Source organism: Aythya fuligula, chromosome 2 (assembly GCF_009819795.1).
Source record: "Aythya fuligula isolate bAytFul2 chromosome 2, bAytFul2.pri, whole genome shotgun sequence".
Taxonomy (NCBI): Eukaryota; Metazoa; Chordata; class Aves; order Anseriformes; family Anatidae; genus Aythya; species Aythya fuligula.
The window spans coordinates 113548204-113568786 of NC_045560.1; the positions used below are offsets into that span (position 1 = coordinate 113548204).

At 39.0% G+C, this 20583-nt stretch overlaps 1 protein-coding gene across 4 annotated transcripts in view; it reads right to left on the reverse strand.

Moving 5' to 3' along the window:
- SPIDR (scaffold protein involved in DNA repair) overlaps positions 1 to 20583 on the reverse strand; it is a 69686-nt gene that overhangs the window by 20036 nt on the left and 29067 nt on the right. For 3 of the 4 annotated variants that reach the window (XM_032182188.1, XM_032182189.1, XM_032182187.1), the window contains exon 3: positions 7087 to 7245. The exons of the other annotated variant lie outside the window; for it this stretch is intronic. In XM_032182188.1, the coding sequence (XP_032038079.1) occupies positions 7087 to 7245 (159 nt within the window). The remainder of the gene's footprint in view (positions 1 to 7086; positions 7246 to 20583) is intronic. 4 annotated transcript variants of the gene reach the window in all.

Genomic DNA, 20583 nt, shown 5'->3' on the forward strand with positions numbered 1-20583 from the left:
TTTATGGACTTTGACTTAACAGAAGGGGGAGCGAGGGGGGCAACCACAGCAGAGAAATGGCAAGACATTGTGTCCTCCTCTGCAGAAAATCATTATCCTCCCAGAAAGAAAAAATCCATTCTCTTTATTGGCCATGCAGCACTCAAATCCCACTTCAATCTGACTTGAACAATGGGCGTATTTTATCCAATATGTGTATCCTTCTTCAGCTATAGAGTTAGGACAAGACATGAACAGCTGGCTCTGTGCTTCAGTGAAGGGGCTCGGTTAGCCCCGACGTGCACAAAGAGCCTTTCTCATAATAGAAGACAAAATAAAAACTTAATGATTTAGCTCTGTGAGAGTAACTACTAGGCACTATTTAAAAAAAAAAAAAAATAATAATTTTGATGACAAAAGGACATACTTCTAAAAAAAGGGAAAGTACAGTAAGGCATGAAAAGAACCAGGCACAAGGATAAAAAAATATTTTTAACCATTAAAATACTAAGGTATTTTAATTAATAGCATTTTTATTACTTAAGAGACAAGGACTCCATTGCTATATTCTATAACCTTCCTTTGAAAAAAAAAAAAAAAAAAAGGAAAAAAGACTAAATTCATCCCAGGAGGACAGAAGTCACCTTCCAGATTCTAAATAACAGATTTATGTTTGGTATTGTGTTTGGCAAAAAAAAAACATAAAAAAAATGACCCATACTAAATATGTTTCCATCCACTGTTTATCACCACCACCAAAAAACAAAAACAAAAACAAAAAAACAGTATAGCAAAAATATAGCAAAATCACCAGTAACTTTAATAAAGTTTTGTAGTATTGACTTTTGTAGAAGTATGAACTTAGGACAGACATTCCTATACATACAGGTATCCTTCTCTTCTGTAAATCCTTCCTGTAAATTCTGCAGGCTTTGCTTATATACAATGATACTGTTACATACACAGAGACACATGCATGTATACATCACATGCAAAGTAATTATTCGTAGTATACTTGATTATTTTTATTATCCAATATGCATGAAAGGCATTCCTCTCAACTGAGACTGTGCTTGCTGAACTGCGGTATGTCTTTTCTGTGTATCCACAAATGCAAACTGCCTGCTATGTACCCAGAGAGCAATCAGAAAATTCAAAAGATTTCGTAGTGTTAAATAGGCTAAATACAGGCCTGAGAAAATGCAAAACCTACATGCAGCACGTGCGGAAATTAATCTTGACCTATTAACAAATCATCTTACACTACCTGGTAGAAAAAATACTGAAAGACAATGACTGATAATAATAAAATATGCACATTTGCTCTCTGATTTTTTGATAAAAAACATACAAATTGAAGAGAAAAGTCCTTGTTCTCTCACAAGCATGAAGTTTCATCTACAGTTCTGGTCCAGGATCTGTGTGTGTGGCATACCTGACTCAACTTTTTAACAGTACAGCTATGCTGCTATGGTTTTTGATCACAGTTTGGGGGATTTTTACATTTTAATAATCATACCACAAGTTGGGGGAAAAATGACAGAGAAAATATCAGAAATATCAAATAAAGTTTAAGAAAGAAAACAATGTCTGTAACTGGGAAAGAAAAAAGGCTGAGTAAGGTTTGCAGTAGAGGAGCAGAAGGAAGACCAGGATTCTCCTCCAACATCTTCCACAGCTTTGCTCCAGGCTCTCATGACTTAGCACTTCTCTGTTTCCTCCTCTCCTACTCTTCCAATTTTAGTCTAAACCCAAAGAATTTTCTTTTGACAGTTTCAGACAAATATGTTTGCAGTCTCAATATTAAGAACTCAAAAATAGAGCAATTCATAGCTCTCTGTAAATCATCTCTTTGCTCAACACTAGAAAGAAATTCAGTAATAATCCCCTACACTGCATAAGCCTGAACTATCAGAAGACAAGCAATCCAAATACAAAGCTGGTGCTGTAGGCCAGTTCTATGTCTCATTTACCTATTAAGATCTTGCTGTGCAATGCTGTATTTTCTCAGACTTGAGTAATACAGGCATCAAAAACATAAAGAAAAAAATCAGAACCTATTAAAACAGCACCTCAGTCAAAATATCTCAGTCAAAAACTGAGGGTTTTTAGATATATGACATTATTTTGTTGAAAAAAAAAAAACATACTTTAATAACTCTGTCTTCTTTATTAATTTAGAACTTACTCATGCTACATTAAAACACTAAAAAGCTAACATAAAAGTAGTTTTGACACAATATGAATAAGCCCATTTCATTCTACAGTGCTGCTTACTGAACGGCCTCATGATAGAAGCACTGAAGATCTAAGCAGCAGTCAGTGCTTGCTAAAGAGAAGAAAATTGAAGAAAAAACCCTTAAATTCTGACACAAAAACAGTCCTTAAAAGCAATTTAGAAATGCATATAAATATTCAACACTTTAATGTAATTACTTAAATTATGCTTTAAATGGAACTCAACCTTTAACCACAGCAATTACTGAAGTGTTTCAGGACTTCAAAACCTCAGAGATGTGGGTGGCTCTTTTAGATGGCAGTCTTTTTGGAGGAGGGAAAATGAAAGGAAGGAAGTTATGATTTCCTTGCTCTGTCTTACTATTACATTTCCTGTCAACGTCCAGCAGTTGAAATGCTTTCCTTTAGAGCAGTTAGCAGTGGTCCTCTCTTTTCTGAGTGTAAAGCAAAATAGAAGAGAAAGCATACAGTGAAGAATAGAGGAAAAAGCTGATTGATACAGGAAGAGAATTATGGGACTGAAATTAAAAAATATATAAAAATAAAGAGGGGAAAAAAGGAAAGAATACTCTCAAGCTAAATAGTAACCAGTACTACAGATTGGGACCAACACAGGAAGATTTCACACCCCAGTGCTTAACATTTTAAAGTTTAAAATGACAAACAACGGAAGACAACTTTACTTGAAAGCACAGAAATTTTTCAGTGAAATGTAACACTGGTGGATGACCTCAGTACTCAGGGTCTACTTATTTAAAAGGGAAACAGCAAATATTAGAGCAAAATTTACAGAACAACTTGACATGAATTAATGGTGGAGTCATGTGCCAAAGTGTAGGAGTTGATGTATCCTTCAAAGTACTTTACCCTATCCAATGCAAATGTGGATTTTACACCATCCCCATGTAGCACTCAGATCTTTTAATCTTTTTTTTTGAAATTCATTAAGCTTTTATTTATTTATTTATTTATTTTAACTTAAGGATGAATTTGGCACTGATACTCTGTGTTAATTACATATTAAAGCATTTCTCCCTCTACCCTTCCATTTTTAAATTGGTATAATTTTTCTGTTCTGCTGAAGAGACACCTTTCATCTTTCTACCTTGGAAAAAAAAAATGAACAAAGAGAAGAATCTGGTAGCTCTGCTATACTCAGCAGTAAAACAACTCAGTGCTTGGCAAATCAGGCGAAAAGACACAAATTATCAAAACAAATTATTCTGTGTGGAACACTGATCACGGCTAATAACATAAAACTAATATTTTTGTTGATAGATATCTAACTACGAAGTTTATCCCAGCTCATTGCAATTAATTTCTGGTAGGAAGCAGCACAGTATGACAATTTACAGCTTTTTTTATTCCTAAGACATTTTAGTGAGTGCTCAGTCCCTGCATCTAATTGCACCCATTTAGTTACTGGTTATACTGGACATCCTAAAATAACTGGATCTACTGAAATAGGAAGGTTACATATTGTTGTAATGCGCACTGATTTTTAACCAATATTTCTGTTTCTAGCAGTACACCATAGAAATCTCACTTCCTCTTTCTCAAGGGGCTAAATTTGTAAGACCGACATACGAGGCAGGGGGAGGACAAGAGAGAGCATACACCCCTAAAGATCAAACGTGACCAGGGGTAGATAGATGAACTTTTTTCAGTCTTCTCTCTTTGCACCACCATAACTCTCTGTTCTGCTGACACTAGCGTGCAGGTCAAGCAACAGTCGTACAGGGGACTAGTACAAATGAGAGGGTGAAGAGAAAAGGTGTCAGGAAACAGACACTGAACCACATACGTGCTGTTAGTTCAGCTGCAATAGCACTGATACCCACCTTGTTCAATAGCCTCAAAACAGACTGGAAGAACCGCTGTGAATACGAGGCTGAACAAACCATGGCTACTTCATCATGACTCAGCCATGTTCATCTGTCTGACAGGATTGCCAGAAACTGGACAGCAAAGGGGAACACCACTTCCTCTACGTATACCAAGGGCAAGACTTCTTGCAACAATGGCCTGCGGAGTGTGTTTTATGTGGGGTTTGGGGCTTGCTCTGAAAACCATCTAAAGCAATGAAAGACCTTCAAACAATCTCATGACTCTTTAGAGCTGATCTCCCTAGTATTTGTTAAAGCACATGGGTATTTAGCATTGACAGTGTTTCTCTCAATGTAAGGCTACCGTAATTCTTATTTTTCACAGGGTCATTCTTGGTCAAGACAGGACGTGGTTCTATACGTTCATTTCCCACTTTCTGTTAGAACACTGATGTTTTAGTATCGGGAGGAGAAAAGGGTTTGGTTTCTCTTACTCATCTTACAGTACAGGTCAGTTCCAAAAATCAAGTCAGGTTTATAGCCAGGCTGTTGCCTGGATGCAAAATACCCTTTATTATAGATTTTCAGTTCTTGGAATGTAACTTTAGCTTACAACAGTGATCTTAAAATCACATTTGCTGGAATGATGTTAAATAGTACTTTAAATTAAATACTTGATGATGAGGATGGATGATGGCCTGGAATTCTTTTTGAACAATAGCAGTTCTCCACTGATACAAAAAGCTCAAGAACCTCTTGTACCTAATAAATGAAAATGTCCTGTCTCGCAGAGGGACTGGGGAAGTGCTGTGTAAGAGAGATTACAGTCCATGTGACTGTGGGACAACATGCAAATATGGGATCTTATTAGCCATTGTTGGCTTTCTCCAGGTCATGTGCTTCAGGGCAGAGAAAAAGTCATGATTTTTCCCTCATATTTCCTATATTTTATTCCCTTTTATCCATTTTAAAAGCCACTGTGAGACTCCAGGAAACAAACAGTTTAAGAGCCATCTCCTTCCAAAATGTAATTGGTGTTCTGGAAAAAAAAAAAAAAAAAAAAAAAAAGGCAGCAGTCTTTCTTGCAGGGCAGACCACATAGTTCTTCTTCAGTCATGTGCTGCAAGCCAAGGTTGGGCACTCACAGGCATATCCTATCATGTGCTTGGGTATACCACTGGCTCTGGAAACCCATTTATCCAGTGGCAATAAGTTCTACTGCCTAATTATGCTCTGTGTGAATAAGCACTCCCTTATATTCATTTCAGCTATGGCTTTACTGTGGTTTCCATCACACCTAGAATGACACAAAACGTGTCCTGACACTTAAAAGTAATAACAAGTTATAAAGCAGAACTTAGGCTGAAACAATTAAGAAAGAAATAAATCCCTAAACAATTCCCTCACCCACCCATCTTGTACATTGAAATCACGTTTTAACCACTGCACTGTCCCTGAAGCTACGCTAGCCATTTTCTTTTAATGTTTCCTAGCAGGGTTACCACCAGCACAGCTCCAGCTGAGCCACCAGCATTTTCAGCAGTGTGTCTTCTAATCGGCCTCAGAATAGCCAGAAGTAAGTTACTGCTGCTTTGAAACATAATTTACATTACAAGAAGTCTGTCTCTTATTAGCTAGGCCAAGTACTGGAAACACCAGCAGCCAGTTGTAAAACTTCGTTTGTATCCAGAATTCCAAAGCCATTATTTAATTTGTTTGGAAAAAATGTAACTTGAAAAAAAAGCCAACAAAATAATTAAATAAGAAGACGTGTTTGTTATTAAAGATCCATAAAAATGCAAGTAGGCTTGAAATCCAAAGGATCTGAAAATTAACACTGCAAGTACATAAAAAGAAAAGCATAGTGAATAGGGATGGATGGAAAACAACAATTCCATTTTGCTAAACATTTCAAGGCTTTGAAATTTGTTTTTGTTCCAATGTGAAACAAAAATGAGACTTTCTGAAAGTTTTCATGAAATGAGAATGAGAGAGTATTCACTCCCTCTGGACCTGAAAAAAATCTTCCAACAAAACTGTCTCCAAAATAGATAATGTTTCTGTGAAACATTCTGGTTTTGATGAAACAGCATTTTTCAACAGGAAAAAAGTGTCAGCAGAAATATCATAGCCATTCTAATACCAGAGGCTTATCTAGATAGGATGTTTGTACCAGAATAATTATGTTGAGAATTAAATCAATCTAATTATATTTACATAGCTCCCCATGAGGATAACTTATCACTTTCCATAGAAAGATACTCTGTAAGATAATTATCTATTTAAAGTTTTTTTTTCTTGATTAAAAAACCTTCATTTTATTTCATGTAAAGAATATAAAAGGAATCACAGAATAAGTAAAATTAGAGAAGTACTATATATCAATTTGCTAATAATTTGAAGGGATTTTTCTATAAGGCTGTGAAAAATCTTATCCCAAAATAAGAACGATTTTATGGTTTGGTAGGTGTTTTTTTTTCTTTTTTTTTTTCCCTTTTTTTTTCTTCTTTTTTTTTTTTTTGGTGAGGGAGGAGTGCGGGAGCAGGAGGGTATGTTTAAAGAAACTTAAACTGTTCTTCCAAAACCATACAGGCCTAACTGAATTAAGCTCTCATATACCAAGGGAAATTCTTTGCTTGAAACTTCAACCCAGACTAGACATAACTGTAGAAAAACACACTATAATAAACAGCTCTGCAATGAGAAAGAGGTGAACTAGTATTTTAAGTCTTCGAATCTCCAGAAGAGGAAGAAAACTCTCATATTTTATGAAACATTGTATAAACCAATTCTGAATTTTTTCTCTGCTAAGTGTGTATTTGTGTGTCAGTTTATTTATGCTGATTCAGGAGTATGGTTGGTTCAAGTACTGTAGGATCTAACTGATACCTACTGGATGTCCTGAAAACGGCAGTGAAGACATTTAATTGAACAAAGCCTGATTCAGTTGTTCCAAAGAATATTGACCACATAAATAAATAAAATGGCAGATCACCTCTGCCTGCCACAGCACTCCACACAATCTTCCATGAACCTTTCTCACCTTCCTCTTGTGGTTCTTTGCAAAATTTTCATTCCAGCTAAACAGCAGAATTTGCCTTCCCACCTCCGGCAGTACTGTTCAATGTCCTCTGCAGAACTGAGGGATTGCAGCTGTACTTCACTGAACATGCCATAGGCATCCTGGACAAGGAGGCATAACCTGCAAAACATTCCTCTGTCATTCATTTGTTCCTGTTTGTAAAAAAAAATAGTTAGCAAATTTCTGAAAATTACATGACCAGCTTCAAAACAGGACTTACCCTCTACAACACCTAGAGAATTTCTACTAAATAATGAATACAAAAGTAAACAAAACCAACATCAGTAAAGATTGTCCCACGCATATTTGCAGGAGGTAACAGGGCCAAGAAACAGAGAAGCCTGACTGAAAATGAGAATAAGGGTTAGGTAAACAAACTGCTAAGCAATATATGCTTTGTGTACCTATAAAGAAAAAAAGATAAACTTTTGCCTGACTTGAAGTGAATATTACAGTGCAGTCTGAACAACGATGCACACATATATGTGCATGTGTATAAATACAAAAAATCTGCTTAGAAGTAAACAAAGCAATACATTTCACAAGTAATAATCACAAACACTGGAACTGGTAAAGCAAGCATTATACTTTTTCTGACTTTTTTTAAAAGAGTCCTGAGCATGCAAGAAAGTAAAATGTATATTTTAATATATTTTTTAAATGAAACTACAGATTAGTAAATTCAACGTAAGGTAGAAGAAGCCCAGAGGGACTGTTTTAAGAAGGTAATTTTAAAAACTGCTAAACAAACAGTTTGATTAAAGTAATCTATGAAACCAGGGCTGGGAAATATTGCCTAACCAACTTGCTGGCATTTCCAGCAGATATTACCGTCATAGCAGATAAGGCAAAAACCAGTGGATGTCATACATTTAGATAGTCAAAAATGCATTTCCCAAGATTTTGCACCTGAGATGAGGAGCAATGATAGCATGAGTCATGGAGGAAGGAGGCTGCTGTCTACAAGATTGGTTTAATTGCCCCAAAAAGAGACAGTTAAGCATGGAAACTTTTCAAATGGCAACAAGAATTAGCTTTGCTGTAGCACACACATCTTTATTTGCAATAAAACTCAGGGGCATATTAGGCAGCAGAATGCCTGAGCAATGTGCTATAGGTGACCCTGCTTGAGCAGGGGGTTGGACAAGATGACCTCCAGAGGGCCCTTCCAACCTCAACCACTCTGTGTTTCTGTGATTTGGTTTATTTCAAAAGTACATGCCAAAACTAACTTCTCCAGAGCAGTACCACTGTTCACAGCAAGCCAGATCCAACTGCTTTTGGAGCACACCATATAATGTGTTATATGCATCCTAAAAGTATCCTACAGTAGTGATTACATCTTAAAAATAAAAACAGGAATAAAACAAACAAACAAACAAACAAATCACCACATTTTAAATGAAATGAGCACCTACATTTGACTGGAAGAAATGTATGGATATTCTCAGCAGGGAGGCTTAGGCACACGAAAGACCATCAGAGTTTCCTTGTTCGTTAAGAACTGTCTAGCTTTGGAGTAAACCCTTGAGAGGGCTGTATTCTACACAGAATACAACTCTGAAGCCTTTCAGACATCAGCAGATGTTCAAGCACCAGCTGAGAGTCCTCATTTCTCTTATTCAAGTGCTGGTTTTGAGGAGCAGGGTGTGGTAGGACTGAACACAAATGGAGTCCCCGTATTTTCCCTGTGTCTCTAGCTACAGGACATGCATGCAACAGGGTCTTTACCAGACAAAGAAAGCTCAGGTGCAATTTCTCGACAGCCTGTCAGTGTTAAAAAGTCCTTCACAGCCATGAAATGCTGCCTCTACCCTGAGCAATGACAAATGGGATGAAAACAAGCACTGCTGTGATGTGTGGGCTGGAAGGATACATACCCTGATCTGTGGGATGAGTGATGTTCCCAGCCTAGAAAGTGGGACTGGCCTAACAATACAAACCTGAATCCTCAACAGCTCCATCCCTAGTTTTATTTTCTCTGTAGAACAAGAAGTGAGATGTGCCTTGTGCATCGGTATCACAAGATCATCTCCAGCTCATCAGAACAAAAACTGTTGTGCTATGGACACGACAGCCCAGAAGCAGAATAACAATGGTTTCCTGCCATGTTAGGACCTTGCAAGCATTTAAAAACTCTGTCAAGTTTTAACTGATTGGACTGAAACTTCTCTTGCTCTTGTTTTGTTTGGAAAAACAAAGCTAACACACTCTGGACTTTTCTGAAAATCAGATTGAGGAGAACAGGAAAAAAAAAAGCAAATTGTTTAGTTTATGTTAACAAAACATTCAGTGACGGTTATTTGTGAAAAATCAGGCTTTCATATCTTGGAGCAAGGAAGGGCCAACTGAGTTAGTGTCCCAGATCTGATCAGTTCAGCAGCCTCTTAACTGATGACTGGAATTTCTCATGTCTTTAGTGAGACATAACCGAATGTAAGAAGTCTCAGACTAGCTGGCACCAGGCTCATATTAACTCCTCTGGGATATGTTAAGTACCCAAGTAAAATTAACTTGCTTGGTGCTGAATATATCGGTCACTGAATGTGCATTTCCCCAGTCCTTTCAAGCCAAGCACGGAGATGGCTGCCCTCAGGCATAGAAATCCCAACCTCCCAGGTCCCAGGCTGATGATTTCCCTACCTTCATGGTGACAGCTTAAACGGCTAGGGCAGGAAATGGATCTGACAAAAACAAATACTGTAGTCTAATAATAACCATCATCGTCAGATCAGGTACCTGGAAATGAACTCTCTGCAATTAAACTCCAAGTTGCATGGAGCACTACTTCTGGTTGAGGATGCATTTTCCAGGCAGGATTAGGAGGCTAAAGCTCCCTCCCCAGCTGTCTACTGTATGCAGCACAAAACATCCCAGGTCATACGATGGGGAATGGTCATCAGATGACCAAGCCTAATATACAGTAGAGGAAGAACTGCGTAACTCGAGGTGTGTGTGGCACTAATGTGTCCATTCATACTAGTAACGTGTCCATGATTATCGGCGTCATGAAGAAACATGGAGCAGCATGTGAAATGAATATATTCACTCACTTGGAAGACAATCTCACAAATTGGCTTCAGATGCCAGATTTTTAGTTGTGTTTTTTTTTAGTCTAAAAGGTGAGGAACAACCCAAACTAACTGTACAAATGGAACTTCATACACAAACGTTCCCTGCTTCAGCACTCTTTACAAAATGGTTCAAATGAAATCATGACAAAAACTTGAAATATTCTCAACATCATTTGATGCATCTCACAGTGATTAACTAACTAATGCTACAGGTACCTAAGTAAGTGACAACTGTTTTTCCTGCCTAAGGACTACAATGAAATCAGCCGAATCCCACAACAGTTTCAGCGAAGCCTTTGGAGAACCATTCTCACATCTTCTGAAACTGGTTCTGTTCTAATGGGGCTGGCCTATTCTCCCACGTGCCTGGTGACAGGATGAGGGGGAATGGGCTACAGTTGAGCCAGGGGAGGTTTAGGTTGGATGTTAGGAAGAACTTCAACCAAAAGGGTTGTGAGGCATGGGAATGGGCTGCCCAGGAAAGTGGTGGAGTCACCATCCCTGGAGGTCTTTAAAAGACGTTTAGATGTAGAGCTTAGGGAAATGGTTTAGTGGAGGATTTGTTAGTGTTAGGTCAGAGGTTGGACTCAGTGACCTTGGAGGTCTCTTACAACCTAGGTGATTCTGTGATTTCACGCACACTGTTAGCATCACTGCCAATGGTGTGTATGTAGTCCAGCTGCTTTCAGAGGCTGGTGATTCATGGCTTTAACTTCCTCACAGGCATTGGCTTTTTCCTTGCTTTCACTTTATTCCTAGAACAGTGAATTTATATCATTTTCTCATGTATTGCTGCCATATTGAAGCAAATGTTCTTGCAAATTAAGTTTCAGCAGCAAGCCTAACCGTGATAAAATAAATAGTTTGTTCCATGACTTTTGATCCCTTTGAAGCTCACTACCAGGATGAAAACTCGCATCTAACTTATGAGACAAGCTGAGAATTAAAAACTAGTATTTGTCCCCAGGAATTCAGCATTTTTATTTTATGCATATCAATTGCCAAATCTTTTTTTTTTTCCTCATAATCAGCACAAACACACCTTTACCAATGGCTTGTCAGGAAGCATGGTACTGAACTGTTAGGAAACAACAAAAAAAGGAGAACACTGATATTTTTTTATCAGTGGTGCTCAGGCAGGGAGGAAATTAGGACCATCTTTATTTCTGGGACAATAGGATGCAACCCGGTGTAAGATGTGAATTTAAAATACAGTTTTGGAAACAGAAGTTTCTCATGCAAAGGAGCAGAGAATTCATTCCAGGAGTGAGGGGTGGCAGGAAAACCAGCAGAGGAGTGAATGTGGGAGATGTAGATTAAGGAAAAGGTGAAGTATGACTCATTGGTAATAACAAAGGGGGCGAAGATAGAGAATGATAAGAAAGTGAGGCAGAGATCAGCCCTTTTTTTTTTTTTTTTTTTTAAGTAATGACACAGTAAGTCTCATGCAAAAGCTTGGGAAAATTTTGTTAATTTGCTAATAGCCAGGAGCAAGGATGGGGGCTGGGGGAAGATGAGACTGATTACTCTGCATTATTTCTATGACTGTGCTGATATTTAGGACAAAATGTCTCCTAGTAGAAATCTGGAGAGGATTACAGGATTACCCTGCCATGCCCTTCTCCTAGTTAGTCACTCTTTATAGGTGAAGAATAAAACTTTTTTTTTTTTTTTTTTTTTATTATTACTTTTATTTCACATGAAAAATCATAACTGTCCACACTGCTGCTTTGTATCAGGCAGGTGACTTTCTCGAGAGGTCAGAGTGACAAAAATCTTCATCTTTGGTCTCTTCCAGACTCCTCAGTGTCCTCCAGCAGAAAAGAGTAAGAAAAATTACCCAAAGAGATGACGAAGGCAAGGAGGCCAGAACTGACTGGTGGTATGGGGATTGCCTTTACTGAGTCTTGTGAAAACAAGCAGCAGAAATTTGTCATAAACAGATCTGAACTAACTAGTAACTATTTTGCCCTAGGACAGGAGGACAACCATGTGGACCACAGCAGCTTCCCTGCATGCAGAGCTAAGCTGTGCAGTCCAGCACAGACCACTGGGCAAATTCAACAACTTCTGCAGTGCTCAGAAGGGACTTCATTAGTCAGTGTTTCACTGGAAAGGAGGGAAAAGGAGGAATCAGGGAAATGCCTGAAAACTAATTGCATTGTATCAGCTCTGATATTTGTTCTTTATCTTAACCACCCAAGAGACAGCTGCTGCTGCTTTGTGTGTCAGAAGGGCTCCTTATCTCTTTGAGGTGCGGTCCCAGTAGAGGCATAAAGCACACATACATAAACACACATAAACAAAACTCCCCTCTCTCTTAAACACCAGAGGCACAACACTACCTACACAATTCCAATCCAGCAACTTGTCTGGTCAAGTCTCAAGGTGGAGCTGATTAACTCCTGCTAATATGGCTCAGATTCAAATTGTAACCTGCAGGACACCACCCTACTAGGATTTAATCTATCTGTACCTTACGCAGTCCTTGTGTTCCCCATTATCACTGAAAAATCAAAGCTCTGGCCTCAGGTCTAAACACTTAGGCACAACTATCCCCCCTACATCACCATAAGGATTTTCCTATTCAAAGCCCATATTCACTGGATCCCGATTTGCTTCTTGTTCCCTTTCAAAATGTATGAACCTGTTGTAGCCTTCCTTGTCCCCTCAAGATTCAGAGTAACCTGCTCTAAAATCCATGTCATCTGCTGTCACTAAATAGAAGCTCTATGGAGCTGCAGTAACTATGGATTGAATGATGCAAATACAAATGTATGATGATGATGACTAGCCCTTCTGTACCTAGGTCACAGAGGTAGACAGGTACAGAAGAAAACACAAGCATTGCTGTTTCCAGGGCTCCAAGGGCTCCAAGAAGACTCCTGATCACAACTCCACCTAAATGTAGACATTTGTAGCACCCAAGCTGGTGCTTTGGTTTGTAGTACTCAGATGACCAAAATGGTAATCATTTGCTTCAAAAATTGGAGATTTAAAATTACTCAAAATTAGGGTTTGTATGTTTTTCTTAGCCATTTATGGAAGCACCCAGAAGGAAACAGAGAAGAACACCATTCAGTAGTGCTGGACCTGGCCAAGACCGAACATGGCACACAGCTACCACTAGACACACAACTTCTCTCCAGCTAGAGACAATCCACCTTTAAGAAAGTATAGCTGGAAACTGTGCATGGGACAAGAATACAACCAGGGAAATAAGCAAGTCTTATCTCAGCATCTGAAATAGAAAATACGTACCAGAGGCCTCCACAGGCTCAGGAAAGGAATCTCTTCTCAACATGCATGTAACAGAGTATTTATATAACACTTCGCAAATAACTTCCTATAGTAACTATACCAAAGCCATAATTCTGTATTTTCATTGGGTTTAATTACATTTTTATCCATAAGTTGAAAAAAATGATAAGCAGTGAGAGAGGTTATAAAATAATAGTTGCTTATTTTTACTCACTACCTTGGACAGTCAATTGCTTCAATACAAACCAGAAAATGCAACTTCCCCAAGACCCTTCACAAATCTCTACTTGCTCCACTTGTTTTTTCCATTTCTTCATTCAGGTTCATTCCTCCAGCTACTGTTTTCTGTCTATGACCTGAAGAAGCAGCACTTCTGTGGGACACTGCTTTCGTGCATACGAAGAGACACGTGCGAGCCAAACACATCAGCCTGACTGCCTTTTTAATGTGGAACGTCCATGTAGTGAATGGAGCTCCGCATCCTCAGTTTTCTGACTCAAAACGTGGAATACCAACTGCCTGGTGGGAACTACATACGACTGCTTGGGAGTGGGTGTAGCACTACACCAGACAGGTTTTGATATGTGCAGTGAACACCATGACACACTTAACAATTTTTCAGCGTAACCTTTTTCTCCTATGAAGCTTTTCATATTGCACCAAATACTTTTTTTTTAACTTCCCATCCCACACTAAGTGCACTGTCAAATCCTTAAACTGCTGATGTACTTTATCTGCTGTCAAAATTTTACTCAAAAGTAAACAAAATATTTTTCATGATAAAAAGACATTCCTGTCATGCACTCAAACACAACATGAAGCCTAAGCTATAATTTCAAACAGGTATAGAGCTACATTTGACAGATATTTTCAGCATCATCTGATGGCTTCGCTTACCTCAGATTTGTAAACTAATAATGAAGTTTTTTATATTAATTTTAATCCAAAATCATTACATGATACAAAAAAAGAAAATAGCAATGGTTGGTTTGGGAGACAGAGAAAGTTAAGAAAAAATAAATGCCTAAGCATTGGCTAAAAAACGTACAATGGTTCAGCCACAACAAACCAGTAAGGCCCTCCCCCCTCCATGCATCTTCCCCTTCCAACACAGAACTGCACATAATTTATGGTTCTCTTGCTAAGATACATTCCATACAGTTTGTTATGTAAATAAAAACAAATTTGGGGTTGTAACAGAAAAGCAAGCACATCAGGTCATCCCAGCTTGCTTCAGACTCAAACTGGAAACTGTAGTAGCTTTAGAAACAGAAATGATGCACATACTCCTCAGGTTCCTCAGTGTCCACAGTAACACAACTTCAGCATGGAATCCCATTACAATCCCTTGGGTATTTCATGATTTACTAAGAGGCAAAATGTACATTTCAGAAACTTATAGGCTCAGCTGAAAACTTATGTCTCTGTTATGGATAATCTCCAGTAGAAAAATCGTGTTCCAAATATAACGTGCAATTACCATCCAGCCACTTACAGTACTTATCTGTGAATCTGAGGAGGGGTTCTTTGTTTATTTTTTTAATCTTAAGACTTTGTAATTACTGTTTTGGCATCCAAGAATTCCAACAGTCAGTGAGGTGCTGCCAAAAGATCTTCTCCTGCAAGGTGCCCTGCACCCCCCTTTCCAAGAAAATCAGCATTCAACTGCTGGTTCTGGCAACATTTCACATTATCTTTGCTGTGCTACGTTTCCTCCACGCCTCAGATCCTTATATGTAAAAATCAGAATAAAAGTCCTGCCCTCACAGGGTGATTGGAAAACCATAGCTGAATGGTAGCATCTAGGAGGAGAGGTCCAAAAAATCTATGTGCTAGCTCCTGCTTGAGGTGGGGAAGGAGGTTATATATATATAAGTATATATTGTGTGTGTGTGTAGATAAACAGTTGGCTTGCAGTAACTACCCATATCTTGTAAGCTACAGGGTTCAGAGAACTAGAAACTCCTTCTGCAGAACCCATGGCAAGTGCTTTACAGAATTACAGCATCTGGAATGAAGCAAGCACACGGCAGCAGCGGCACTGGTTGTGCTTACCTTTCAAGATATTATTTGTGGATTCACCTGATTTACTTCTAAACCACATAGACTGCAAATGGGACCTTAGAAGACTTTATTTAAAAAAAAAAAAAAAAAAAAAAGGAAAAAATAATGTGAGTATAAAAAAAAAATAAAAAGCACTGCTGATTTCAGAAGGGACAGAACATCCCAAAATGCATTCTTGGTATTACAGCCCTGCACATGTGACTCCCCAGTGCATGTGAAAGGTAACTGAAATATAATAACATTGCAGGATTTCTTACAGAGCCGTGTCTGTATTCAATAAGACATTCTGCTGTTTCAGTGCCACATCATCTCACCGAAATAGCACAAAACTATAATATTCACCAAAGTAAACAGCAGAACTAAGTGCAAGGAAGAAAAGCAGAAGTGAAATCTTGTTGGGGCTCCTTCCCTGGCAGAAAGGCAACTTTCTACTCTTCCTTCCAGGGGTCTGTTGTTGCTGTTTTGCACTCACGTTGTTTTCCTTTCCTGTCGTTTGTTGGCTTCATTTCCTAGGTGTGTGTCTAAATGAGGGAGAGGGAGCGTGTTTGTGTGTGCATGTAGCATGTTTACAAGAGTTATGGTAGCTGTTCTCAGCAGTCCACCGAGAATTCTAGGAAACGGCCCCTGTTATTTTATTCTAGGTCAATGTCAGCTCATGTCAGGCAGGAAAGATCACACAGGACAGCTCGCTCAATCGCGCAGTCCTGGACGGAGGCCTCAATGGGAGAGAGAAAGCAAGCAAGCTGCGAGTGGGCGGAGTGCCTTCCCAGCACTCTACCAACCACCGCACAAGGAATTATGATAAACACCACTCTGGAAACCAGATACAACAGTACATTGTGTTCTTCTTCTGAAAAACAACCAGACTTCTGCTCACTTAAAGTAAACAGTTAATCCTGTTTATCTTTTTTTTTTTCTTGATGAGTTGTTAACAGAACAATCTCTTCTGCAAAGCAAGTAAGAGGTTCATCCCTTAAATTCATACTCATTTTCTCTTCCTTCAAGAAAAAAAAAATCAATACGTAAACTTTCTACTATCGGCAAACAGTGTGGAATAACAATCTTTCTTGGCTTAAACTGACTTAACAAAGCGATGCCAAAACTGAATGAAACCTTTCCCTCACTTACATATTTTATTTTGGAAAACTGAAGTCCCAAACAGAGAGTTCTATTCATCTCATTTAACTATTCCTTTTCCAACGAGAACAAGCAAAACTGATAAAACATATAAATTAATCAGGATGTGTGGTGCCCTTGCAGCCTGAGCAAACAGTGCATTGTATGCATAGATCAGCTACGACCATGGGGGTGTTCTCAGGTTTTCTCTGCAAGCCAAAAAAAAAAAGAGAATTCAGAGTAAATGCCTGCAGATGAAGTAATAATTTTTGTTGTTGTTTTCAAAATATATGCTTACTGTGCAAATTCATGATGTCTCTGACTTTCAGTATTAAAATTGATTAATTAGAAAAGCACATGGAAGTGATTATCTTGTTTTGTTGAAGTCTCCACACTATACCTCTTTAACTACTTCTTACTGGAGAGTCCAGCTGAGTCCACTGAAAGCTACCAGCTTTTCCAAGGGGAATTCTAACTTTTAGCACTTAGGAATTTAAATAGTTCTGAAGGTCAATAACGAGAGTGTGCTTAACATCCCCAGTCAGTAAAAGCTTGTTGATTTAGCTATTTATAATCATAAAAATACGTGATTTGCAAAACTTAAAAAGGAGAAGGAAAATATTCCCAGTTTATTTTTACCCATCTTGCAAGCTCCGGATCTAAGATTCTGGGTTTTCTGTGTAACAGATGTCAGCCAGTGCAAAAAGGTAAATTCAGGTCCGGGAAGGTAACAAAATGAAAGTCTGGTTTTCATATATATATATATATATTGAATATTTTACATGTGAAACTTTTGTATTTTTACATTTGTTTGTTTGTTTCTCCCTTGAGATTCATTTTTTTTTTTTCACTCTTTTGCAACAATTGCTGAATTTACTCAGCCTGGGGGATCTAAGTGACAGAACAGGTCTCTGAAGTGCCAGAACAGGACAAAGCAGTGCTATTTCCCTTTACAGAAACCGAGCTCTGGAGGCAGCCAGCAGCAGGCCAGGGCCAGAAGCTAAGCTCAACAGAAGCCCCTGAGGAGCAGCCCGGGGGCTGCTCCCCCCAGCCCGGCGCTCAGCCCAGCTAGGACTGGAAGAGCCTGTACTGGGAGGCCAAGAGCTGCTGAATGCTTCATATTGCTCCAAGAGCCCCTGCCTCCCCCTCACGCCTGCCTGGGAAGAGCACTGTTGCTCCCTCAGATTGGGTTCAGCCCACCCGATTCCTCCCAAAATCGATGGATGGCCCACAGCGCTGGGAAGGGCCCAGCAGCCCTGAGCAGTGCAGCCCTGGGCGGCGGGGAGAAGCAATGTGCTTTGATGAAACTCCTCTCCAGGGGAGCCTGAGAAGAACATGGTGTTATCTGCTTGTTGGAGAAACTCCTGTGCCCGGGAGAAGCAAGCGGTACATCTGAATGATTTAGGGTGGTGTTACAACCCACATATGAAAGAGGACTCCCTTCGGCTGGCCACCACTACGGCCTACGTCAGCCGAGAGGGATGGGGACAAGAGGCGAATTGATGGGAGACCATTAGGAGATGAAGCAACAGCAGGAGGAAAGTGGGGAAGGTGAAGAAAACAAAGATTTGGAGGAAATGTGCTCTGGTATTACCTCTTTCCCACTTCCTTTCTTACACCTTGCTGTTCTCCATATCTCTAGTCGTTACAGATTAGGAGAAAAAATGCTGGTCTGTGGCAACACCAGTATAATCCCAGGGATGCACTGTGAGCGTTACTGATAGAGTATTTTCCCAGACACATTTGGATTTATCTTTTTTTTTTAATCAGAAATTAAGGACACGATGAGCACTGCTGTACAGGAAGTGCAGATGTCAACAGTTTTCCAATGTGAAAATAAAAAAAATAAAATCGTTACCCTTCTAAGCTTCCATTTGAACTTGTCAAGATGAGAAAACTCCTTTTTCACTGTAGGTCAAGTAAAGCTTTATAAATTACTTTTAAACAAGCAGCAGGTTTGGGCCGTGATCCAAAACTCACTCAAATTAACATTTCTGCATTTGATTTCAATAAACTTCATTTCATGTTGTGTAGCAGGTGGAAAAAACACCTAGGCAGCACCAGTAACATTCCTCCACCTTGATTTCACTCAACCATTTATGCAAATTCCATGTTTCTCTTTTAAAACCACCTGAACTGAACACCAATCAGGGATCAAACACTGAAATGATTTCTATACACATCACATTTCCAATTTCCTATGACTTCAAAGAATCACTTTTAGCAGGATCAGAACCTGGAGCACAGCACAATACAGGCAAAGAGAATCTCTTATTTCTTTCATTGCTTTGGCTATCTTCAGATGTGCATGGAGATTTAAAATACTCTGTGTTCTAGTGAGAAATGTCCTACAAACAAAGAAACAAAACCCCTCTGTTACAGCACCTTAGTCACAATTATCGTCTACAGATGATAGTCTCTGCTTTATTTCTCATGTATGTGGAACATTATTTTATTGCAATGACATAATCAGTCATTACACTGGATTTAAATAATAACTCTAGTGAATTACTGAGACACAATGTGCCTGGTATACCTGATTCCAATTTTCCCTCACCACTATAAGAAAAAAAAATAGCCCTGAAAATAAGAATCTGTTCAAATATCAGTAGAGCACAGCTTGTTCACACCACATGTATTCCAGGAGAGAGAAAAAGACGACCAAATCTAATCAAAACTACAGGAAGAGTTTAGAGAGACAAAAGATAATCATGTAAATTAGAACTGGATTAGGGCCCTTACTAAATCTATCTATTCATGCCAAAAGAGGTGATTTAATATTCTGTGGTTACGATTCTGGTTTTGTGTCTTATCCAAAAGAATATCAACAATAGCACATTGTTCTCCTACCACGTTGCTGATGTTACAGCCTCAGATTTGATTCAGCACAGGCTTGAAGGGAGAGTAACAGCCACAGAAGCACTGCTTCCCTTGCCACTGCATTTTCCTTAGATGTCACCCATTCCAGGCCAGCAGGAGATGTAACATCACAGCCAAGATAACAAGATACCTTTTGTGTTTAAGAAGTGTGGTTTCCTGTTGATAGATAGCATTTTGTATTGTCACATTTGTTGTCTCATCTTTTTTCCTGTCACACATTCCTTCCCTAATTGAGACTTCACTATACTGCACTGAGCAAGCATTAAGACAGGCACAATGACTTCTACCTGCCTGTAGAGCACTTGATACTTAGCAAAAGCCCTGATCCTCACTGGAGAATCTGGGTTGCACAAAACCAAATCAATCCAAAGCTATGGTGTACAAGGATGAACTATTTAAACATCATGCTGCTACTTGTCCTTCTTAACAACAGGCAGTAGGGCTAGCATTTGGATTTTCAGAGTCCTGTCATCATCTTAGCAGCTGAATTTTTCCCTCTCAGGCTCTCCACTGAGTAGGATCTCTTGTCATTGTAGTCCAGGCTGCTGGACTAATGCTTCAGCCTGGCTTGACCCCCAGACCACAACAGAGCAGTTAAACCATCATTGGATGGAGATCTGAAGGTTGTATCAAGAGTACTCTTCCGTACTGGATGTGTAGTAAAAGAAGCAGAGAGCCATCAGCATCTGAAGATGATGATATTCTACGTAAGTATAGGCATATTTTTATGCACTGTCTGTTGCCATGGGACACCTTGCTCATGGTGTGATCTCCACTGCCAGGTAGAGACAGTGCCAATTTTGAATCATAGTGCACTATGTAACTTGTGTGCTCCAAAGTTGAAGCATAAAAAGAGCTTACATTCAAAAAATGGGAATATTCTAAAACAACTAGAAGCAAGGCTTCCAAAATACATTCTCAAGAACAGGAGACAAAATGTCTATGTTAATACGAGTACTTTATGACCAGCCAATTTTCAAACATGTTTCCAAACTTCCACTGCTGCAAGAAGTGTGAAACAAAAATACATGAAAACACAGTAAGTGAATCCCACTTGGATTAA